The sequence below is a fragment of the Bombyx mandarina genome, chromosome 19 (assembly GCF_030267445.1).
Source record: "Bombyx mandarina strain Sakado chromosome 19, ASM3026744v2".
NCBI lineage: Eukaryota > Metazoa > Arthropoda > Insecta > Lepidoptera > Bombycidae > Bombyx > Bombyx mandarina.
In genome coordinates, this window is record NC_143225.1 from 12,772,493 (window position 1) to 12,798,517 (window position 26,025).

General features: G+C 38.5%; 2 protein-coding genes across 5 annotated transcripts; both read left to right on the forward strand.

Moving 5' to 3' along the window:
- The first annotated feature begins 1,135 nt into the window (after nucleotides 1–1,135).
- On the forward strand, nucleotides 1,136–11,753 carry LOC114250417 (piggyBac transposable element-derived protein 4). Of its 4 annotated transcripts, none has more exons than XM_089735411.1 (4): nucleotides 1,136–1,400; nucleotides 7,763–7,897; nucleotides 8,456–8,568; nucleotides 9,434–11,753. In XM_089735411.1, the coding sequence occupies exon 4, from the start codon at nucleotides 10,534–10,536 to the stop codon at nucleotides 11,362–11,364; it is 831 nt and encodes a 276-aa protein (XP_089591537.1). In that variant the 5' UTR covers nucleotides 1,136–1,400; nucleotides 7,763–7,897; nucleotides 8,456–8,568; nucleotides 9,434–10,533; the 3' UTR covers nucleotides 11,365–11,753. The 4 variants fall into 4 exon arrangements, with proteins under 4 accessions (XP_089591537.1, XP_089591540.1, XP_089591536.1 ...); XM_089735414.1 differs by having other exon boundaries at nucleotides 1,136–1,396; XM_089735410.1 differs by lacking the exon at nucleotides 7,763–7,897.
- Nucleotides 11,754–14,292: 2,539 nt separating this feature from the next.
- On the forward strand, nucleotides 14,293–20,628 carry LOC114250416 (uncharacterized). Its single transcript, XM_089735486.1, is given in 9 exon segments — nucleotides 14,293–14,337; nucleotides 15,289–15,319; nucleotides 15,322–15,372; nucleotides 15,903–16,054; nucleotides 16,136–16,227; nucleotides 16,229–16,391; nucleotides 16,394–16,634; nucleotides 16,637–16,699; nucleotides 16,702–20,628. Coding segments are annotated over 9 exon segments (939 nt in total). The 3' UTR covers nucleotides 16,803–20,628.
- Nucleotides 20,629–26,025: the final 5,397 nt, after the last annotated feature.

The following is a 26,025-nucleotide window of genomic DNA, read 5'->3' on the forward strand; positions in this document are numbered from 1 at the left end:
TTATGCATTTTTTTTTATTGCTAATGTAGCAGATGAGCATACGGCCCACCTGATGGTAAGTGGTCACCGTCGCTCATGGACGTCAGCAATGCCAGGGGCAAAGCCAAGCCGCTGCCTACCTTAAGTACTCTTCGCAAGCCCATTTGAGCATTTCTGGTTGAATGTTGCCAGTGCCAGTGTACAATTAAGAACAATTAATAATTTTGTCTATAGCTGTCTATAGGCTTTTATAATATGTTTTTATTTCTTTGTTATTGATTATGGTTCCCATAGAACAGATAATCTTAATTTATGGCCAGGTGTTCAGTCACTGATCGGTCTCGGAATATTGATTTATACTTAAATAATGGTATAAAAACAATATAAAAGTAGATTTTCAGCTAAACTAATTATTTCCTAAAGCTGAAAAATTTTACCAATTAAAATGGTGTCATTAAAGAAATGCTCTAAATAATAAGTTAGGCTATTCCCTCAGAACAGTTATTATACTAATATACAATAAGTACATTCACTTAATTGCAATTATTGTGTAGGCAGTGAATTGGTAGTACCTTTTGTGTCGATGAGCGATAGCAACGACTTAACCAAAATCGTCTAGCCCATATAGCACCTATGTGCAATCAGTCTAGTGCCCTCTAGTAAATGCGTGATCAAAAAGGAATAGGTAACAGGTTCATTGATAAAGGCTGGCATCCCCCTAAAACTGTTACACCGATGTCCAATACACACCTTGCGCCATAAGGAAAGACACCTCTGCACTTAAAATTAGGTGGGCCTTGCATAAAATGCTTGTAATGGCAAAAGTGTTGTAGTGTGCAGCTCGCCTAACCTTATATTTGTAACTGCACACACTAAATAATAACAGTATCATACGAATTGTCGACTTGAACAGTTCTCTTTAATTTCACCTACAACACTCCAATACCGTACTCAAACCAACTCAAGGAAACTGTTAGACAATGCTTTCAACAGCTATTTTAATCATAAATTGCATGCTACTACAAAGTTACATCATCTAGACTGGACATTAAAAGTTTTTCATGAAATTATAGACATAAAATCAGTTTTTTTCTTTGCAAAATGCTCTTCATGATCATCAGAAACTGGAGATGGCAGTTAACATTCCTTAATAACAATTTCCCTTTTATTACAGATGGAGAAAGACATTGAAAACTATTATCGATATAAAACAGGATTCAGCCGGAGACTAATATTAGTGCCAGGTGTATTACCATCAAGATTTCACTGCCAAGAAGGCAGTAGACAACCAAGTAGCAACAATGCAGTTCGAGCAGACTTTAGAAAAAGGCAAAAAATCCATAGTAACCAGGCAAATTGTAAAAGTAGTAAAAAAGATGATGTCAAGGAGATTGTGAAAATTACTGAATCAAATTCGGTGGGTAGGTACAGCTGTGTAACTAAATATTTCTAATTCACTCATAACTTTACTTATATTATAGCATCCAAAGCATATGTCTCCATACTCGTTAAATAGTTCGACGCGACATTTAGCCCATCAGCCTGCTGAGCTTGTCACCACATCTTCTTAGTGGTTCGCCGAAATCATAATTTCATATTTTTAAATGATAACATGAAGTGAAACGAAATGAAACGAGATGAGATGATATAGGATAAATATAATCTCAGTAAAATACTGAGACTTTTTCCCGCGAATCCACGTCCAGCGGCGTTCTTTTATTTTCCCACATATGTGCACTTTCACAGATACTAAATAGTTAAATAAACCACCGTTATTACACATTTAAACCTGAAGAAACACTAAATAGACAAAATAAATCACACAACTTCACTCCTCGCGTTCCCGCCAAAATGTCTCAAAATGTTCAAAAAAACAAGCTAAAGTTACTTACAAGATAGTTTGAAAAAATGTAAAATGAATGTGAAATATTACAAATGCTGTGCGGTGCCTTTGTGTAGAAGCTCAACCTGACCAACCACACCTGAAAAGCTGTTTATTAACGTGCCAAAGAGGTATATGGTTGGACATCTGTCAGATCACACGCATTTCGATTATTTTTAGTGTTTTTCCCGATTTTTCTGTGTTTTTAAGAATTGTGTTGCCCTATTTTTGTTGGTGGTGGATTAGTTTAAGTTTCATTTAACTGGTAAGTGTATTTTTTATGTCAATGTCGTCCTCGGTGGGCGAAAACGTCCCGCCGGACAGAGGGAGGTCTTCTTTAGATTCAGAGATGGACGATCTTTCTCTAATGCTTAATTCTCCTGTAAAAGCTTCACAAAAACGCCCTGCGGAAGACGTATTAAGCGTCCCAGAAAAAAGATCAGCTCCACATTTACCGGCAGCTGCCTCTATTCAACATACCTACACCCGGCCAGGTTTTGATAACAATTCAGTTCTTAATTACTCTGAAACTGACTCTGGCCCTTTTGTTGTCCATGTATCTCGTTCAGATGGTGACTTTGCCCCAGTTTTGAACCACACCCGTACCCTTAAAATTGCTCAAATTATCTACAATGGTAAGATCTCAGGGATAGATGAAATTAAAAACATGGGTAGAAATAGGGCTGCTATTACTTTTATATAACGAAGCGAATTCATTTTTAACAAACCCATTACTTTCATCTAACAAATTGTCAGCAATTATTCCACGCTTTCAAGTTACCAGGATGGGTGTCGTGATACAAATTCCTGTAGAGTGGTCTCTTGAGGACCTAGTCTCATGGATTGAGTGTCGGTCTGCTTCAACCACCGTCATTAAAGCCAGAAGAATGAATAAGAAAAAGAAAATAGATGGAAAAACAGTATGGGAAACGGGTACAGTTGTCCTCTCTTTTCTTGGGCAAGTTCTTCCTAAACATGTATATTGTTGCAGCGTTTCCCTCCCTGTAAACATATATACTCTTCCCACTATTCAGTGTTTAAAGTGTTGTCGTTTTGGGCACATTCGTGATCAATGTCGATCGCAAGCCCGCTGCTCTCGATGCGCAGGCCCCCATGAAGGTAATTCTTGTAGTGTTCCAGAAAATAACATAACCTGCTTGTTCTGCTCTGGTTGTTTTTTTTTTTTTTTTTTTTTTTTATTGCTTAGATGGGTGGACGAGCTCACAGCCCACCTGATGTTAAGTGGTTACTGGAGCCCATAGACATCCACAACGTAAATGCCACCCACCTTGAGATACAAGTTCTAAGGTCTCAAGTATAGTAACGACGGCTGCCCCACCCTTCAAACCGAAACGCATTACTGCTTCACGGCAGAAATAGGCAGGGTGGTGGTACCCACCCGCGCGGACTCACTCACAAGAGGTCCTACCACCAGTAATTACGCAAATTATAATTTTGCGGGTTTCATTTTTATTACACGATGTTATTCCTTCACCGTGGAAGTCAATCGTGAACATTTGTTGAGTACGTATTTCATTTGAAAAATTGGTACCCGCCTGCGGGATTCGAACACCGGTGCATCGCTCAACACGAATGCACCGGACGTCTTATCCGTTAGGCCACGACGACTACACGTTAGGCCACGACGACTACATCCGTCTCCCGCCTCTGACCCGAAATGCCCCGAACATGCCCGTCAAAGATCAATTAAGATGGTTATGTCTGAAGAAAATATTAGTTATATTGAGGCAGCTCGCAGATTTCCTTCAGTCCGCACCTCCTATGCCGATGTTGCCAATTCTTCTCTTCCCAAAAACCTATCTTCCTGAGCCGATCAGCTCCATCTTCGAATACCCTCCCGTCTTCCTCCCCTCATCTTCTCGTCATACTCCGTCAACTTCATCATACAAAAAAACTGTTTTTATTGAAAAATCGTCTAAACCAATACTTTCCAAGTCTCATGATCGTCATGCTCACAACGATATTATTAGCCCTCCTAACTCTTGTTTACCCAATGGTTGTGCTCTTAGCACTCCGACCCCCTGTGCTCCTGCTACAAATGATAATCTCGCGGAATTAATGTCAATGCTGCTTCTAAATATTTTATCAAAATTCAATGATGTACTACAGAACAACGTCTTGATTCAGATTCACGCTTTAATCTCATACAATGGAACTGTCGTAGTATCAGAAACAAAAAACAAGAAATAATTTATTTATCTAATCAATATAACCCTGTCCTCTTTGCTGTTGCGGAGTCATGGTTGAGACCGGATACTCTGCTTAGGGTGCGCGGGTTCTCGTGTCTCCGCGATGACAGAGACGACGGCTGGGCAGGAACTGCTATCTTGGTCAGAAGAAATATATCTTTTTCTCGCATTACCCTTCCTCCTCATTCCTCAGCAATTAACATTGTGGCAGTTCACTGATTTAACATCACAGTGGTCTCAGTGTACATCCCTCACCCTAATAGTAACCTTATTCAAGAATTTTCGACACTCTTAACCTCTCTTCCATGTCCTCTCTTAGTCTTAGGAGATTTTAATATACGCCATACAATGTGGGGTTCTGAGTTATGTGACTCAAATTCCTCATTATTTCATGATAAACTTGATGAATTAAATTTGTGTCTACTTAATGATGGAACTGCCACCCGTAGAGTATCCCCATCCCAAAGTCCAAGTGTCCCAGACCTGTCCTTGTCCTCTCCCTCTTTAGTTAACTCGATTTCTTGGTCTGTTCTGTCTAACTCCCATGGCAGTGATCATCTTCCAATATTACTAACTCTAGCCGATTCTTCCATCCCATCTTCAATTCCATATGAACCCCTTTTGAAATTCAGACTTAACAAGGCCGACTGGCAAAAGTATTCATCTTTAGTTCAAAATAATCTTGAATCTCTTCCTGATGCAAATGATGAAAATCCTCTATTTTTGTACCTAGAATTTTGTTCCATTTTATCCTCCACTGCCGAACTAACCATTCCCTTAAAGAATTCAGCTTCAAATAAAATTCCCTCACCAGCATGGTGGGATGCTGAATGCTCCCAAATAGTCCAAAAACGCAAGGAGGCTGAGTCTGAATTTTCTAAAATTCTCTCTTTAGAGAATTTCCTAGAATTTCAGAAAATTTCGGCCATCACTAAAAGATTTTTGCGACAAAAGAAATCTCTTGCTTGGGGTAATTTTTGCGAGTCTCTCTCCCCAAGAACTCCTGCCTGCTTGATTTGGAAAAAAATAAAAGCATTTCGTAAATCCCAATCTGATAACAATATTAATTCTAATTCCTTGTCTTGGCTTCCTGAATTTATCTCCAAACTCTGCCTACCCTTTGTGCCTTTTAAACCTTGTCCCTTAATTCCCTCCTCCGCCTCTAATGACCCATGAATTCCAGCTTCTCATTTGCAGAACTATGCTGTGTTCTTGACAACCTCCGAGATTCAGCCCCAGGTATAGATGGCTTCCCGTACTCTTTTATAAAAAAAATATCTGACTCTTCTAAAAAAATCTTTCTAAATCTTTTAAATCATATATTTCTCTCCAGTTCTATTCCAGCCTCATGAAAAAACTCAATTGATAATCCCAATTCTAAAACCAGGCAAGGATCCAGCTCAATCTTGTTCGTATAGACCTATTGCTCTCTCGAGTGTGCTAGCTAAAATTATGGAACATTTGATAAAAAATCGTCTAGAATGGATAGTTGAAAACAGGTCTATTCTCCCTAATAGTCAATTTGGCTTTAGACGAGGTTACGGAACATTGGACAGCCTGAGCCTCCTCACTTCAGATATTCGTGTTGCATTCTCTCAAAATCGTCATGTTATAGCAGTTTTTCCAGATATTTCCTCTGCATACGACAATGTCGACCTTCATTTACTTAGACAAAAACTTATTAACCTGAACATGCCTCCTAGAATTGTGAATTTTATCTTCAATTTGTTTTATGACAGATCTATTATAGTTCGCATCTTAAGTGAAAATTCTTCTCATCGGACCTGGTCGGGACGCGATACACCGTCGACCGGTCGCTCTATTCACTCCACGGCAGCGCGCTAAAGTGCTGGTAGCGCGCCGCGCGGCCTCACCCCCTCAGGTCGCCCCTTGACCTTCACCGGGGGAGGCCGCTACCTACAGGGGCCGGGACGTACGGGCGTATTCCCGCCTCCGGCCCCCGGCTCGACGGCGACGGATCGGTGCGGAAAGGGAAGAGCTCTCCCTCTTTCGCTCCGCCGCCTCCTTCTGCGAGATGGTGGACTCGCAGAAGTCGAGCATCGCCTTCCCCCTATAAATGCCTTACAAGTTGAATGTTTTGAACCTCCTTTAGCCTTGCGTAGACAGTTTCTAGCTGATAGATTTTTCTACAAAGTAATTTCTCTCTCAAACCCCCTTTTAGCTCTACTTTCCCAACTAGCTCAACTGACCGAAACCTCTAGATACTGGCATCATAAATCTGTACCTCCTCTTGTCAACTCGTATAAGAAACTGCAAAATTTAGCTTCTCCAATTTCTCAATATGATAAATTCCCCCTCTTTCTTTTCTCTTTTGACTATCTTTTATTTCGTCCCACTACCTTCTTGAATATTGGGATCCATAAAGACTCCCCAGGAGCAAATTTACAATTTCAGAACATAGTACAACTACAATGGCCTAATCATTATCACCTATTCACTGATGCATCTAAACTATCCCAAAATGGTCCTGTAGGTGCTGCGGTATGGATCCCCAAGTTTAAAATCTCCTTAAAATACAAACTCCCTCAGACTTCCTCTGTGTACTCTGGTGAAGCTGTTGCTCTTTTAGAAGCAGCTCTTTTTATTAAAACCTGCGGTCTAAGTAAATCGATAATTTTTTCGGACTCCTTTAGCTGTCTTCAAGACATAACTAAATTTCCATCGCATTCAAAAGTCAATTTTGAAATTATATTAAAAATTAAAGAAACTCTGTTTCAATGTCACTGCTCCGGACTTGATGTCACTCTCGTCTGGATCCCAAGTCATAGCGGAATTTGTGGGAATGAGCTTGCTGACTCCTGTGCCAAGGAGGCTGTTGTTATGGGCTGTAACAAGTATAACAAAATATTTCCTCGAGATTTACATTCTCTGGCAAAATCTGATATGCTTCAATCTTGGAATGAAAGCTGGCAGATTTCTCGTCAGTCAGTAGGTAAGCATTATGGTAACTTGCAACCGACCCTGCCTTCTAAGCCTTGGTTTTCCTCCCACTGCCATCTTCCTAAAAAAATTGTCTCAGCTATAATCCGTCTTAGACTTGGCCATGTTTGCTCCCCTGTTTTTCTTGCCAAAATTAGAGTCCGTGACCATTCTCTTTGTGAGTGTGGATTAGATGAGGGTACCCTGGATCACATTTTCTTCGACTGCCCCAATATCGTATCCCCTCTTTATGATATCCTTCGCAATGACATTCCCCGGCCTATTAATATTAATTGTTTATTAACTTTAGTCTATTCTAAACATGTAAATATTCTGTTTAAATTTTTATCTGCTAATAATATTTATCTCTTAAAGTAGTTAGTCTAACATATATTTGTTTGTGCTGTTCTTAAAACCACAGATTCACGTATGGAAAAACCGACCAAATTTATTTGTATTTAGATTTAGTAATTTTTTCCCTCTCTAGGCACCTGTCATTTTTGTAAATACTTTGACATTGGCAAAATCAATGCCAAAGGCGTTGGAGCCAAATTATCTAAAAGAAGATGAACGTACCAAAAATAATGAAACTAGAAATAAATGGTTAACGCTCGCAAGGAGAGATCGATCAGCATTGAAACTATAAGCACCTGTTATTTTTGTGAAGATCACTTCGAAGTAAATAGGTACTAACAGTACAATTCAAGGATCACTTTTGATTGAAGTGGCTGTATTGTTTCTGCCGTTTTAGACATGTCCACACAGCCCATCTGATGGGTGGTGGAGAGCTGTCACTATCACTAATGGACATCAGCGACGACAAAGCCATAACAAGCCCACTGCATATCACGAGCAGCATTAACATTCTCCCTCGTAGAAATTTGATGTTAGTAAAGTGCCTATTTCAATAAAAATGTTTTTGATTTTTGTAACTTACAAGTGCTGATTTAAATATTAAGTTTATTTCCGGACGTCATAATAAATTTTATTGTTAAGTCTAATAATTTATCAAAGCAAAAACCGATAAATTTATTATTCACATAATATAATTTATAAAACCTCATCAAAATTGGTTTTAACTGCCATAGCACATCAAAGACAGTTAAAGCCCTTTTAAATCGCAACTTTGTGCAAAAATGAGTTAATATGCACGGAACGTCTTATCCTTTAGTCCACGACGATTTTTTGTCCTTATGTTGCATTGTATAATATGTACGTTGTGATGAACATGAGCCTCAGTTCTATTCCAGAAACTTCAGAGTACAGTTTTTATTCGCATTAATTTTATATCATTAAAGTTTATTGGATCATTAGTAGCGTCTCAACCCATATTTTTGACCAGATCAATTTTAATTGCATTAAATTTATCTAAGGGTAGTGCTTAGAATGTATCATATTGAAGCCATGCTAGACCAAAACCTTGCTTAATGTACTTTTTTTTCAGAAAGAAAATTATCACCGGTTTCCACACAGGAAGTATGGAGTGATTCACCGTATAGTGTAGGTGATCTTCTAGCACCACGGTCTGGTCAATGTATCGTCACCTCGGGGCACAAGGTAAATCACACACGCAAATGCGAGCTATCAGCTCTACATGCTAGTCCACTCAGTGTTTTGAAGGGTGGGGTAGCCGTTGTAACTATACTGAGACCTTAGAATTATATCTCAAGGTGGGTGGCGCATTTACGCTGTAGATGTCTATGGGCTCCAGTAACCACTTAACACCGTGGGCTGTGAGCGTCTACCTATCTAAGCAATAAAAATAATAATCGCATATTCTTGGCAATGGTATGAAGAATTGTTTCAAGATGATCACTTTATATCCATTTAACTGCTGCACCACTCTCCACCGAAGCAGAGTTCATCTGTTCTCTTGGGATTGCTGCAATGGTCGATAGAGCGTATGTAAGTAGTTGTTTATACCCTATACCGTCTGCCTATAGAATGAACGATTGAATTTGGAACTTGTGGTCCCCAAGCGCGAATGAGGCTTGAAAAGTCATCAGAGGTAAGTAGGGGAGGAGCTGTGATCTTGGAATTGCCAATGTCAATGACTGCGGATAATGGGAAATCCTACTGGTGTTCATTTTCATGTCAAATTTTTATTTTGCACCAGAAGGCTATGTATGCTATTTTATAATATACACTAGCGAATTCCTTGAAAGATAAGTTTAAGGAAATTAAAATTCTAATTTTAGTATCCCAACACATTTTGGAATCTAACACAAAATTAGTATAGTAACTAAAATTTTTCCTAAAATAAATTGTCCCATATATTACCAATGAATCATTTCAACAAATTTTGATGCTTGTACATACATAATATAAAGAAACCAGTATTAAATTATGTATATACAATCAAACAATGGATAAAAACTGAAAAACTTAAAAATAAAGATTAAATTATTATTTTTCTATACAGACTGACAGACGACGGAAACGAAGCAGAAAACAATTGATCGCATCTTCTTCGGCAAGCTCGATAATAAAAAAACAAAACCATACTGTTATCCAAACAATATCCCATCCTAAGTGTGACTTAGAAGAGTGCAATAACCTTTCGCATTCAGAAAAGATGACGATGATAGCGACGATGAGACTGCAGGCTTTGCAACATTGAAGTTGGAAGCAGTTAAACTTCGACATTTCTTGACCAATGAAGAAGAAACGGAAGACGACCTGCCGGTGTTCTGTAACAGAGTTCAAAAAGAACTTGATGGTACACGTAAGTTGGGAGACAAGCAATAAAGAAGCTAAAGACAGAAGAACTAGAATTCGAAGTTCCTCCTGATACAGAAATTGAATTTGCTGCTTTGAGTAACACCGAGGAGATGTGTTCAGATATTGACAATATCACACAAAAACGCAAAGAAACTCCAGCGTCAGAGGATTCAAATATAAGCACGTTCATTTCGTGTGGTGTGATGGAAGAGTACCTTAAGAACCTAAGTATTAAGGTGAAGATAGAAAATAATGACGAAACTCAATCTTTAGACAGTAAGACGGGGCTTGACGAGGAGTATTCGCTTCGGAGAGAGTTAAAATTGAATATGAAGATACATCTATACCGATATCCAATCTCTGCTCCTGGTCTGAAGATTTTTCGTCATTTCAAAGTGTTCAAGAAACGTACACACGGACCCCGGGTACGAACACATCTGAAGAACCCGTCGACAGTTTTCTTAATATATGGGATCAAACGATTTTGGAGCAGATAGTGCAAGAAACTAACCGATATGCGTCGCAAGCTTTCACTGACGTTTCTAATGGGATCGACCCCAAACCAAAGCCCTTGGAGTGGGAGGAAACCACAGTCGACGAGCTATATCGGTTCTTTGCAGTTCTCATCTACATGTCGATGTGCGTGAGGGCGTCCCTCCGAGAGTACTGGATGTCGGGAGTACTAAGCATGCCGACCTTCCGAAACATCATGTCTGAGACCAGATTCCTTGTCTTATTAAAGTTTCTTTATTCTCTAAAGACAATAACGAAACTTCACTCGTTGGTTTTCACGAAAAAGAAATGTCCAAAATAAATCCTATAGTCGAGCATTGTAACGATAAATTTTCAAGTTTGTATGTCCCTTTAAAACATCTTAGTGTAGGCGAATCGTTTCTTCATATGAGCGACAGAGGTGCTTTGCCGCGCTGCGAACAAACTAATGAAAATCAACGCATCAAGTGCTTAGAACTATGCGGCAGAACTGGCTATTTGCTCAAGTGCGTCATGTTTACAGAGAAAGACTCCACAGTGTTCGAAAGGTCCAAAGACAGATCGCAAGATAAATTCTCTGGGAATGTTCTCAAGCTGCTGGACGGATACTTCGACGTGGGTCACGTTGTGGTCGTGGACAAATGGCACAGCCAGCTGCAACTGGCGCGCTACCTCAAGTCGCGACGTACTGACGTCATCGGCTCGATGTGTCGGCAAAATGCTCAACTACCTCGAGAGATCAAATCTATCAACGAAACTAACCTACAGAGCGAAGGCTGCGTCGCTGCACTGCGGGGACGTCGCGTTAATCACTTGGAAAGACGTAACATTGTTATCGACTTATCACAAAGACTTAAACGTCTTAAAGCATCTAACAACATACCGACACCGTCAATTGTTTTGGACTATAACAAATACATGAGAGGAGTGGACATCAAAGATCAGAAGCTATCCGCGTATGTTTTCGAGGGACGGCGAGGCGTTAAATGGTACATACAAATATTCAAACGATTACTAAACACGAGCCTTTATAACTCTTATCTCGTATACAGAAAAACAACTGATTGTTGTTTAACTCAACGGAATTTCGCTACAGAATTGCTGAAGATTTGCTCCGTCGTTTCCCGCGGAGCTCTGTGACGCGACCTCCCAGCCTCCCAACAACGGCTCTAGATTTAGAGGGGAACCATTTTCCTGTGCTGATTAAGACCGGTTCTGGATCGAGCAAGAGACGACGCTGCGTCTGCTGCCAAGTCGCTGGAAGAAAGAAGTTTGTGGCGCAGATGTGCAGTGGATGTGACGCGCCGCTCTGCGTGGGGAAGTGTTGGGCTGATCATCACTCGTCCTCAAATTCGAAGGAACTGAAGTGAACGAAACTTGGAGCTTAATCGGTTCGAATTATGATAAGCTCTCAGTGGATGGCGCCGAGTGGAGAGAGCAGTGATCTGAATAAATTTACAAGTCCCGGGCGCATTGAGCATTGCTAATGTTTTTAATAATTTGTAAATAAATAAAATTTACATCTTGCCTGCATTTGTTTGTGTGGCCAATCATGAAGTGGTCTTGAAATTAGACCTATGACACTTCATAATAAATTTTTTTTTTTTTTTTATTGCTTAGATGGGTGGACGAGCTCACAGCCCACCTGGTGTTAAGTGGTTACTGGAGCCCATAGACATCCACAACGTAAATGCGCCACCCACCTTGAGATATAAGTTCTAAGGTCTCAAGTATAGTTACAACGGCTGCCCCACCCTTTAAACCGAAACGCATTACTGCTTCACGGCAGAATAGGCAAGGTGGTGGTACCTACCCGCGCGAACTCACAAAGGTCTTACCACCAGCAATTACACAAATTTAATTTTGTGGGTTTCTTGTGCTTTGCTGTGGGCACATGCTTCGAGCCTCAAGATGACACTACAAAACTTGCATACGTTCTGTCATGACGTATGTACACACATTAATTCTGTCTAGGTCATCCAATCCCGTTTCTGCAGGATAGCTGCCGGAGCACTGTGGTATGTATAGTACCGAATTGTAAGTATCTTAAGAAGCACCAGAATGCTACCTCGACAAAGCGGAGCGACACGAAAACCCTCTTATCGTGGCCGCCGCTAATTACTTATCCGACCGCGACTAGGTGAATCCAAGCCGCCGCGCCATCACCCGAACATGTCTTGTGGGATCCCCAGATTCGATCTCGGTGCTTTTAGGCTTCTTAAGCCCCGGTCACCGTCGAACTTTTTGAATTTCGACGTTCGACGAGCGAACTAACTCATAGACACAGCCCACTGAGTTTGTCGCCGGATCTTCTCAGTGGGTCGCAATTCCGATCCGGTAGTAGATTCTGCGAAGCACTGTTCTTGCTAGGGCAAGTTTTTTTTTTCTATTGCTTAGATGGGTGGACGAGCTCACAGCCCACCTGGTGTTAAGTAGTTACTGGAGCCCATAGACATCTACAACGTAAATGCGTCACCCACCTTGAGATATAAGTTCTAAGGTCTCAGTATAGTTACAACGGCTGCCCACCCTTCAAACCGAAACACATTACTGCTTTACGGCAGGAACAGCAGGGCGGTGGTACCCACCCGCGCGGACTCACAAGAGGTCCTACCACCAGTAATTACGCAAATTATAATTTTGCGGGTTTCATTTTATTACACGATGTTATTCCTTCACCGTGGAAGTCAATCGTGAACATTTGTTGAGTACGTATTTCATTAGAAAAATTGGTATCCGCCTGAGATTCGAACATCGGTGCATCGCTCAACACGAATGCAGTGGACGTCTTATCCGTTAGGCCACGACGACTGTGTGTTAGTAAATTCCTTCAGGTTGACCCCGTGAGCTCACTACCCGTCCGGGCGTAGCTGGAATAGCCTCTTATGCTAGCAGCGAATAGGTAGAAAAAAAGTTTAATGGAATTGAGTCAAACTCTGCTCAATTAGAACTTTTTTTTTTAATTCCCTTGTAGGCAGACGAGCATACGGCCCACCTGATGGTGAGTGGTTACCGTCGCCCATGGACTTCAGCAATGCCAGGGGCAGAGCCAGCCGCTGCCTACAAGTCTTTGATATTAAGTGTATATATTGTTTAGGATTAAAAGGTTATGTACATATAGTCCGCCACAGCGCTTTATGCCACTTACCCACTATCAGTACAGACCTGCAACAGCTCAATCTGCAGCTCATCCCTTTGCCTCGATTGGAAGGGAGATTAAACCCGGGCAAAGGGTATCCCGAAGCCCGTTCCGCGCTCCCATAAGGGGACGCGACGCCCGACTGATTGATGCCATTTGACACATCATGACCATTTAAAAAAAACCATGCGAGAGATTGCCATGGATGAATGATTGGCGAAGGCAGTCGACAAAACTAAAATCTTAGTTACTAAAACTGACTTCAATAATAGAAAAGAATTATCATTGACAAAATATAGATTAGGCGAAAAAATAACAGAGACTTTCATGTGGATCGGAGATTGATCAATTTGTATTTTTGCCAGTTAAAACTTTTTTCAAGGTATTTATAATTTATTTTATATTTTTTATATGATTATCCATCTTTTTGTTTAATATTTTAGTTACATCTAGAACTTATAATCGAGTCAAACACGTTTTCATATTGTATAGTACTGAATGAACTCATGGTACACCTGGTTGTAAAGTGCTTACTGGAGTTCATAGACATCACAATTCAAATACCACTTACTAGGTATAGAAAAGTAAATATCAGCGCCTTTCCATCATTGATCATGATAACTGACAGATGTCAGGTCAGGATTCCGTTTCCCAACGGCATACTACAGTCATAATATTTTATTTTCATAGATTTCGAACCATATGACATAGATAATACACAAAAACATTAAGAAAATATTAGTTACGGAAAGTAGGTGATTGAATCGAAAATGTTTTTCTTTTATAGTATTTGCAAACTAATAATATTTACGTTGATATCTAAAGACTTCGAAAACAGTCTTCGACGAAAGACTGTTTTGTTGAATTTTCGTGAAGACTAAAAAATTGATTGATTTTTATTGCGTTGGCACCGCTTCCACACTTCCAAGATGAACGGAAACCAGGCTTCCCAGTCAAAATTGCAATTAAAAATGGTAAATTCTATCTAATATTACGTACTTTAATAACCGCAAATAAGTGAACATATTTACCTAGAAAGCTGCTGAAAAGTTTCTGAAGCGTAATTTCTGAGGAAAATTCGAAATGTCTGCTCTAATTACTATTTTATCACAAAATGATAATCGGAAAGATCAAGAATGTGACTAGATTGATTGCATGCAACACAGTATTGGACGAAAATGCATTTGTTTTGATCATCTGAAAAAGTATACATTGTAAGAAATAGAATAGAATATCATATTGTGAATTGTGTTGATTTAAGCTTTTGAAAAAAAATTACTTTAGGTACGCGTTAAAATTTTATAGCAGTTGAACATTGTAAATAAAGTGTTGTATAAGTAATTAATTAACTTGAAAATAATTGAAAAGTAATTAACTTGTAGCTGTGTGAAATTAAATTCCTATTGTTTTACTATTAGATTTTTATTGCCATAAGGGGGCAATGAATGTACAAGCTAAAGCATACCTACTGTTAATCAATTGCTTAAACATAAAGATACCCTTTCTGAATGGCAGTTAGGTCATAATTCTAATTGTATCAAAACAAATGCTATCCAATCCTTGAACCTGAATGCATTCATGATGCTCATGATGTGTATGTAGACAGTCAACATGGGCATTTTAGTAATTATACAAGAGTATAAATAATTAGTATTTTCTTCTGGTTTAGTTTTGATAAATCTTGTGATGATCGACAATTGAAGGAATATGAGATTCACAAATTGATTACCTGTTATTTAGATATGAAAAGTTCTAGAATATTTTTTATTTCATTAGAAGTTACGCTAGTAATTTAATTTTCTTTCATAATTTCCATTTTAAGTTAATAATCAAAATTTGAATGTGCAAGAATCCTATACCTATTTACAGCTGACTGCTCACCAAATTTGCCAATCCTGACATATGCTTGAAGATGACCATGACAGCATCAGCGTAGACAACGCTCATAATATGGTCATCACAGTGGGGTTTCAACAATTGGAGCTGGAGTGTCACCAAACAAGAATTGGGTTTGTTTGAATTTTAACAAACCTTTTGAATGAATTATTTAAAACTACCTTCTATACAAAAGAATAGATTCTTTTAGTTACGGTACTGTAAACAAGCATAAAGGCTATGTGGCACGGTGTACTCATAAAGACAGAGGTGGAGCTAAAATTATGCAGCTAGATATAATTTTTTCTTAGTATTTATTTAACTCATTCATTTTCATGAACGCGTTTTGCTATTTCAATTGGTTTTCATGTTCCTACAGTACTTTGGCTGTGGGTTCTAATGTATTTGACTTAATATTTCAATAAAACCTAAAGTGCTATTTGAGAAAAACTATTAAACTAGTAAACACATTATTCTATTATAACTTTTATTGGATAACAAGTAAACTGTACTTAGATGGTGAGTTAGATAATTTTGAATAGAGATGATGGAATCGTCTAGAATAATTTCTCAACTCATAATTTGAATAATAAAGATGTTTAAAAATAAGGCGACAAAACTGATAAAACATTGAAATATTGTCCAAGGACAAACTGTATTGCAGATTTCATCGACTTCAACAACGGGAAGTATTGCGCCGGCGTCGTCGCGTTTGTATCGATCAAAGTAAAGAGTTTCGATATATACAGGGAAAATATTGGCTACGCTACTTCATTCGCCGCCACTAAAGGATTTGCTATTTACAAGTCACGGAAGGTATTTATTTATTCATTATTTAAAATTTTCAAATTTTCATACAAAGGAGCCATTTTATAAATTGTCTAATGTATTTTCCAGTGTGCGGTAACAAATGCTCTTCGAGAGACACTTCTCAGCTTCGGAGGCAGTGTTGCTGCTGATTTGATTGACCTATTAGAAAACAAATCTGAGTCTGTCCTTATCGGAACAGAATCCACTCTGAAATAACTTGAACATTGCCAACCGGGCTGAGCTGAAGCCGTCTCCCGTGAAACCGAGGAAAGAAGGTGCTCCAGTGGCTCGTGCGCAGCCCATGCTGGCGGCACTACCGCCCCGCGCTCCGCCACCCGCACCGCAGCCCGTCCCCGCGCCCCTGTGAGGCCTAACTCCAACGTAAGTTTCGTACTACAACCGCTACAAATGTACGCTCCAAGGCTAGCACCTCCACCAGTGGGTGCTCCGGTATTCCCCAACTACTACGAGTGCTCTGGTCCGTGGCACTTCGCCTACGAGTCTTACGACCGCTCCCCTCCCAATGTGAACCTTAACTTCGGCATGCCAGCCAAGAACCTTGTGGTCGGCGGTCGGCCCCCGAGCCTAATCCCCCGCAGGGTTGCTGGATCAAACCGACCATTTTTTACGACGGCTTCTGGACGGAACAGAAGTGAAGAAATGGGTCGCGGAGCAGGTCGAGAAGAGGTTTCCGGACGACGCGGGCCACAAGTCTACGTCTCCGGGTGACGTCCAACCGGAGTCGAAATCGTAGTTTTAGTTGTGCCACAAAATCATTCTCTAGACCTCTTCTTGACGTGTATCAATTAAATGATTGTTGTTCGTTGACTACATCAGAATATTTTACAGTTATAAAGATTTAATATGAATTCAGTAATGTTTACTATGTGTAAATAATTTAGCATCAGTAACAATAATATTAAGCGGAGTAAGCCGGTTATGTCCGGAAATCGTACAGTTAGTACACAGACTATTTTTATTGAGTGCATCGCCGTTTTTGCGGGTTTGATTTATAATACGATATGATTCTTTTGTAGTTATCCGTGAACATTGTAGTACCTATTTCATCAGATATTTTTTATCTGCCTATCATCTAAGTTTGACTGTATGGTCTATATTCCCTTTGCCAGCCAGAGAAGTCCGATCACGATAACAAAAAAATGCATAGCTCAGAACGACAAAATACATTAATACAAATATTAGGCTGCCCCAGAACAACTTGGCATCGCTCGGTGGAGCAGGAGCTAGGGGTCTTGGGCATGACGTGGGAGGAGCTAGAACACTGCCCAAGACCGATGTAAATGTAAAAATTGATTCGAGCCCTACACCCCAGCAGAGGGTAATAGGAAGGAATGATGATGATGACAAATATTAAAAAAAATGTTAAACCTTTGATGTAGGTATTATTTGAACTAGCAGGCTATCAGTACTTGAATCTCGAACAGAAATTAAAAATATTGTTTTTCGAATTAATAGAATAGGTTGCGTTAGGCTTTTCTAGCGATGAGAAAGTGTTTTTAACTGACCTGTTGTTCGTTGCGTGTGTGTGTATGCTCGTGTGTTTGTGATTTATTGAAATGGCACGATGAAGAGGTATTAAAAACATTACTTTACTCAATCGTACCATTGTTTTGGTGATGTAAATAAAGAATAACAAAATAATAGGTATTTTAGTAAATAATGTTATTAGATTTGATTATAAAAATGTCCACATTCCCATTTTGCAATTACATTGGTTTTTTTTTAAATACTACTGTCTCCAGTAACTGCTAAATAAATAGGACGGGGCTTCCGCCTTGAGCTGTTGTGCTCATTTTTATTTCTTTTTTTTTTAATTACGTAGATGGGTGGACGAGCTCACAGCCCATCTGCTGTTAAGTGGTTACCGGAGCCCATAGACATCTACAACGTAAATGCCCCCACCCACCTTGAGATATGAGTTCTAAGATCTCAGTATAGTTTCAACGGTTCAAACCGGAATTCATTACTGCTTCACGGCAGAAATAGGCAGGGTGGTGGTACTTACCCGTGCGGACTCACAAGAGGTCCTACCAATATTGGCATTGAAAGAAAGTTAATGGATCCATTGCGTGTGTCGGGAGTTCTGCTGTCCATATACACCAGTAGAACCTCAATAAACTCAGCCGCCATTTTGACTTGCCAAATTTTTTTTACTGTCATTAATCACTCTTCATCTTGCCTTAAGTAGGTATTAGGTATTAGGCAAACCAAATAATGTTTTACATCTATTGTTTATATTTTTTTATAAACTCATTATATTTTTACTGTTTTATAAATCTATTTTAAAAGAGAAACCGTACATACCGTATTGTCCATAGATAATAAATACACTTGGTATTTTGGGAAAAAATAAAAATTATGTGTGCTTGACCCGCAATCTTCTATCTCTCTCTCGCGCGACTGAACAGCACGTATACGTCATATCAATTCACGTAGCGCATGAAAGAGACAGATTTACAAAGTCTCCATCTCTTTCTGAAATTAGTCGGGAATGAAATTTATTTTCGATTTTGTATTCGTGTGTCATCGGTAAGCCCCCAATAATTCTATTTACAATTTGTTAGAATAAAAAAATAAAAAAAATAACATGTATTTAACGCGTGTTGCTGTTACATTTAATTTGTTAAAAATACGAAAACTATATCATTTAACAAAAATTGGTATTTTAAAACGTTACTTCAACACTTCCTCTTCCTCGACTCGAGCGAGGTTATATAGAGTGCACGTCGAGGAACCTCCAAGTCAATATTTTTACTTGATGAATGTGGCCAAAAATTAGAAAATTCAAAATCATTTATTTCAACTTAGATGTCAGTAGAACACACTTGTTGAATGTCAAAATATAAATAACAATGTTAACTCTACCACCGGTTCCAAAAAAAGCCATAGTCCTGAGAAGAACCGGCGAAACAAACTCAGCGGGCTTTTTTTTTTGTTTTTTCTCAAATAATAATAAGGAAAAATGAAATATGAAAAATACAATTAACAATGACGTGGATCTTCCTCGATTCCCGTAAGGTATATCCTGACCTACTTTGAGTTTGATGACTGCTTTGAAAGCAGGTATTCACAATTAAATAAAATACCGTTGAGTTTGGTAGTGTCGAGGAAATTTCGAGGTAGATCCTTGGAATTTGTTCACTTTTTTTTAATTGAGTTCATGTGAAACTTTCTTGTGATGTACGTTTTAATGTAATGTCTTATGAATATTATAGTAGTTGTGTGTTCGTTTGGATGGATAAAAATTATTACTTTTAAAAATTTTATGTGTTGAAACCATTTAAATTGTTAACAAGACGCGAGAAACGTAATTTTAAAATTATTCACATTGTGTAGAAGAAATAATAAAAGAAAACCGAATGGCGAGCTATTTACAAAATAAAAAAATCAGAAACTAATTATTTATACTTACACCCGTATCTTTAGTCGTTCACACGAGCGTAACTCGACTCGACTCAACCTCCAACGCGCGTTTTGGTATGCTTAGTCGTAAAAATAAACTCCACTCAAACGTCCTTGGAAAAATTTCCTAACCGGAGTGAAGTGACCGAACTGTCAAGTTAAGGTACGTCGCGACGTACCTTGAACGTTCCTCAAGGCTGGTTTTCTATCGATGTCCAAATAGTATGTGGACCGCAAATGGAAATATATGATATTGTTGTGCAATGGCCTGGATCTGTGCATGATTCCCGCATATTTTGATAATTTAAGTTTGATAATATTTATTAATAAAGTAAATAGTTCGAGGTTAGACATTTGAAACTCTTTATTTTATTTACCTACATAAGAGACATATTTTGCTTACTACCTGATAAATAAAGTCAATGCGATTATAAGTTTTATTTATATAATAATAAACTGGTGGTTGTGGAAAAGCACTTCAACAACACGATGCAACCAAAATCACACAAAAGCGGCGAATAAAAATACAAAGCCGGATCCGAAATGTAAAATAATAATAGGTTAGAAAATAAATAATACACTTTCAGGTTTACCGCACGCACACATATTTACGAATAACTCAGCAACCAAAACATCAAACAAGTTCATCTAGTGTCAAACAGACAGCGGCAGCTTGACTTTGACATTAAACAATGACCACAGACTACAGAACTCTATGGGTTTGATGCTAGCTTGATCAAATTTTCATCATTATTACCTCACTCGAGGACAGTTGAGGAATATTGTAATGGTCGACTAAAAATACCAAACTCGAGTAAGTTTGGAGGGAATTCTCGAGCATCATCGGATGAGTTAAGAGTGGAGGACTATTTTACGAAACGTCTAAAGATACGGGCATTAGTCTTAGGAAAGTAATTTTTTTGCCTTCTTTAAGTTGAAGAAAATTTGATAGGTATTTTTTTATTTCTGTGCTCAAAATAAACTGAGACAAATGGTATCTTTTTTAATTCCATAGTTTTTCATTGAACAGATAGAATTTTTAAGACTTTTTGTATGGAATTGCTGTGTTTTTGTAGTTAAATTAATATAGATTAGTTAGTAGGGAAATCTGGGATTTACATTGCTCTGTTTTATTACAAATAAATTATTTGAAAATTTGTAATGTTTGATTGTTATGTTTTTGTTTGGCCTATTTTGATTTTTAAGATGGTTTTCAAAATAATGTAGACAGTCCTAACATATCCGAATTGCTAACGGTCATTATTGGTATAATTGTTATGTTGGTATACCATAAATGTTAGTTTACCGGTATGGACCACTAGGAAACTGGAATATAATTTTCAATTATCAAGCCGAGCAATCACATCCAAAGTTCTATTGAGGGGCCGCACATAAGCGTACAGATTTTGGACTGTCAAAAAGTGGACCTCTTTAAATTTACTTAAACCAACATTACGCGGTAAAATATGAGTGAATTAAAAAACGTTGCGCGTGCAACTTGGTGCACGTGAATGAAGTGAAACTTCTTTTTCGATGTGTACTATTGTGGTTTTTTTCATTTTTCATCCTTAAATCAGATTGCTCTTGTAATAGGGAATGTTGTGTATAAGAGATGCGACACCTCCAACATTTATACTATTTAAATTTTAAATTATAGATAGAAAAAGAAATATATATATCTATATATTAATACGTGAAGCAAAAACTTTGTATCCCTTTTTACGAAAATTGCGCGGACGGAGGAGTATGAAATTTCCCACACTTATAGAGAATATAGAGAAGAAGTGCACAATGCTAATATTTTTTTAAAATAATGCATAAAAGATACATTAAATCAATAAAGAAAACATTACACACGCTACATACCATGTATTTGATGCACACACGCATGCATACTATTTATTGTCAAACTTTTGTTCTTGACGTCTGTTGTCAAATTGAGAATAGATTAAATTTGTTTGTCTTAGTTAATATTTTTTATAGTGTAGTCGTGGCGAAATTTGTGATTATAGAAGTATAAAATACAATCATAATAGTGTACAAACTTACAATTCCAATTATTTATAGTTCGAATTTCGACTACTGCGGGACCTCTAGTATTTTTAAATACTTCATTAAAATATTGGACGCTAACCGTTGCTAACGCTCGCACTGGCCAGGTATACTACGTGCATGCGTTCGAGTGCCACGCATTCACTCTCGCTCTGTCTCTTTTTATTCCCCCTCCTCAGGAGCGTTGAACGTTTAACGAAACCATATTGGAAGTTGCATTAGAAGTTTCACTTCTATACATTATTAGTTACGAACGAGTTTCGAAACCTTTGCCTTGAGAGAAATACTATACCTGCCTATTTCTGCCGTGAAGCAGTAATGCGTTACGGTTTGAAGGGTAGGGCAGCCGTTGTAACTAACTAGTCAGGTCATAAGTATTGTCACACAGTAAAAACTTTTCTTTTAGAATGCTGGCCACAAAAAAGTTTATTGAATTCGAATTTCGAATTGTTCATGAAAATAAAAATGTATACTTTTAGAATTTTACTCATTTTTAAATATGGAGTGGACGCTTAAAGAAGACCGTGTTGCAGTTATTGCCTTGCATCGTTGCGGTTACGCGCCAATTAAAATTTTTAACATACTGAAAAATTTGAATATAACCAAAAGATTCGTTTGTCGTACCATCAAACGATACAATGAAGACTCTAGTGTAGATGACAGGTCAAGAAGTGGTCGCCATCGGTCTGTTAGGACTCCAGCAGTGATAAAAGCTGTGAAGGCGCGAATTCAAAGAAATCCCAAACGTAAGCAGAAACTGTTGGCCCTTCAGATGGGGTTAAGCAGAACCACGGTGAAAAGGGTGTTAAATGAAGACTTAGGGCTTCGGGCATATCGAAGAAAAACAGGATATCGTTTGAATGCTCGTCTAATGGACCTGAGACTGAAGAGATGCCGCGCTTTGTTGAAGCCGTACGCGGGAAAAAAATATCGGAAAATTCTTTTTTCGGATGAAAAAGTTTTTACCGTAGAAGAGAGCTACAACAAACAAAATGATAAGGTGTACGCACACAGTAGTGAAGAAGCGAGCAACCGTATTCCGCGTGTCCAACGAGGTCATTTTCCATCCTCGCTCATGGTATGGTTGGGAGTTTCTTATTGGGGCTTAACAGAGGTACATTTTTGTGAGAAAGGTGTAAAAACGAATGCAGTTGTGTATCAAAATACAGTCCTGACGAACCTTGTGGAACCTGTTTCTCATACCATGTTCAATACCAGGCACTGGGTATTCCAACAAGATTCGGCGCCAGCTCATAGAGCGAAGAGCACACAAGACTGGCTGGCGGCGCATGAAATCGACTTCATCCGGCATGAAGACTGGCCCTCCTCCAGTCCAGATTTGAATCCGTTAGATTACAAGATATGGCAACACTTGGAGGAAAAGGCGTGCTCAAAGCCTCATCCCAATTTGGAGTCACTCAAGACATTCTTGATTAAGGCAGCCGCCGATATTGACATGGACCTCGTTCGTGCTGCGATAGACGACTGGCCGCGCAGATTGAAGGCCTGTATTCAAAATCGCGGAGGTCATTTTGAATAAACTTTAGTGTCATAAGAATCTATGTTTTGTTAAGTTCATTTTGGTATATGAATGGTTACATAATGAATAAACTTGTTTCAATTATTTTACATTAAACATGTGACAGAATTTATGACCTGACTAGGTATACTTGAGACCTTCGAACTTATACCTCAACGTGAATGGGAATTTACGTTGTAGATGTCTATGGGCTCCAGTAACCACTTAACACCATGTGTGCTGTGAGCTCGTCCATCCATCTAAGCAATAAAAATAAAAAAGTACAAACTTAACGCGAAAAGTTGTAAATAATTCGCCCAGAAGTAATGTACTGAATTGTACTGCATGTAGTAATTAAGCGGCGAGAAAACCAGTGTTATCTTCGTTGTAATATCGCAGCAGGAAGTGAAGCCGAGCGAGATGGCCAGCGAGACGGAGGCCGCGAGGGCCGAGAGGAAACGACGCCAGAAATTAGCGCAGGAGGAGTTCAGATTGAAACAGATGATGAAGAGCAATGATCAGGGTTAGAATGTTCAACTTAATTCTCTCCCTCACTCCAAAAAACAGTTAATGAATTTATCAAAATACTAGCTGTATCCGTCCGCTTCGCTGGGCATTTAAAATTAACATTATTATTTCTCACCCCCACAAAGGTTCTCATCATTAACGCCCCGCAACTGGTGTAGGGAGTTCAACGCTCATATAAATATTAGCCTGTCCATTAAGTACATGTATTTTCTACATGGATACCAAGTTTCAAGTCAATCGGATGCACGGTTCAGTAGTTATAATGGAACATCCGTAAAAACCACTGTAGATTTATATTTATCAAAATGTTATAAAAAACCATATTCTATAGGTACTAGCGACCCGCTCTCGCTTCGCTTCGGAAATATTAAAATTTGTTATTGATAGCCGAGTCCCGCGATGTTACCCGCGGTTATTTTCGTGCCGCGGGTGACGTCGCGGGGTGAAGCTAGTCTAAAAAAAGTACCCTAAATTACTCCTTATATCATCAGCTACCTATCAGTGAAAGTCTCGTCAAAATCGGTCCAACCGTTCCAGAGATTAGCCGGAACAAACTTACAGACAGGCAAACAAAAAATGTAAAAAAATATATTTTGGTGTATGTACTGTATATCTACATATTCATATGCATGTAGTAAAAAGCGGTTATTTCAATATTACAAACAGACACTCCAATTTTATTTATATGTATAGATATACAAATTATATATAATTATGTATATATATATATTTCTGTACAAATTAATTCATTGAATAACCGACACACCTAATCTATTAACTCAGATAAAAATATCAGCCCCTAAGTACCTACCAAGAACGAAGAAATATAAACCGTTTATAAGAAAGCCCGCTCGTTCGAATTTAGGTGCTTACTCTCCCTTAAACAGAATCCTTTGGGACTACAATAATGTCCACGGTAGCGCGGTCTCCGTCAATGTTCCTTCGGAGTTGTCCGATTGCGCTGAACTTAATTTAAGTGAAATAGATGTTTTTTCTGATTGTCTCACTTATTACAGGAAAAATCTGTCGCGGATCATCTCCCAATTAAATTAATCTTAAGCAATGAATGAAATGTATTCAAATCTTAGCTGTACATTTTTTTTATTTTTGTTGTTAATGCACTGTCGATTGCACCTATAATTTAGGTGACATCTGCCATGAACTTTTGTCAATTTGTCAATGTTTTGCATTGATGATCACTTTGTTGGTGCAACTTAATAAATAAATAAATAAATAAAACTAAATGTAAATAAAAACGTCAGAAAAAAAGAAAATATACTTCCACATAATAAAATAAGAACAACATTAATGCAGTCGAAGTTAATTAAATATGAATAATTAAAAAAAAAATATAATAAATAATATAATTTATTAACAGTAGGCAGCGACTTGACTGTGCCCCTGGCATTGGTGATGTCTATAAGCGACGGTAACCACTTAGCATCAAGTGGGCCGTATGCTCGTCTGCTTACAAAGGCAATAGAAATTTCATTATTACGGATAACTCCGAAAATACTAATCAGATCTTAAAATGAAATGGGATCACATGAGAGGCAATCGGCATTTAAATAAATAAATAAAAAACATAAAAAATAGTTCATCTAGAAACAAGTTCTGAGATAAAAAAAAACATAAACAGACGCATTGATAACTTCCTCCTATTTTGAAGTCGATCAAAGGTTACCTGATTATCTTATTTAGTTTGGAGCTCCTATAGTGAGTGAACCCATTCGCTTATAAATGGCAGGGTTTTTAGGGATTGCAATAGGTGTCATCCGACTTCAAAGACGGCAAAGATATTCTCAATATTCTCCTGTATCTACCTATAGTCATATCTCAAAATATTCTCTAACTGACTCGGTAGTGCAGTAGCTAAGGCCGAGGATCGTGGGTTCGATTCCCACATCGAACAAACATTCGTGTGATGAACAGATTTTTTTGCTCTTTTTCCGGTTGTTTAAAATATATAAATGTATATATTTAAACGTATATAAGTATTTATGTCAGTCTCTGGTACCCATAACACAGGGAATCCTAAATTGGGGCGGGAGGATGACCGTGCGTGATTTTTTTATTTTTTATTTATTGCTTAGATGGGTGGACGAGCTCACAGCCCACCTAGTGTTAAGTGGTTACTGCAGCCCATAGACATTTACAACGTAAATGCGCCACCCACCTTGAGATGTAAGTTCTAAGGTCTCAAGTACAGTTACAACGGCTGCCCGCCCCACCCTTCAAGCCGAAACGCATTACAGCTTCACGGTAGAAATAGGCGGGGTGGTGGTACCTATCCGTGCGGACTCACAAGAGGTCCTACCACCAGTAAAAATTCCTGATGATGAGATGATACCTTTTATGTTGTAAGCATCCGCTAAGAAAGAATTCCTGAAAATTTCACCACCGAACAGGAGTACAAGGTGGAATGAAAGGCAATGGAAAGCGTCATTTTCATAGA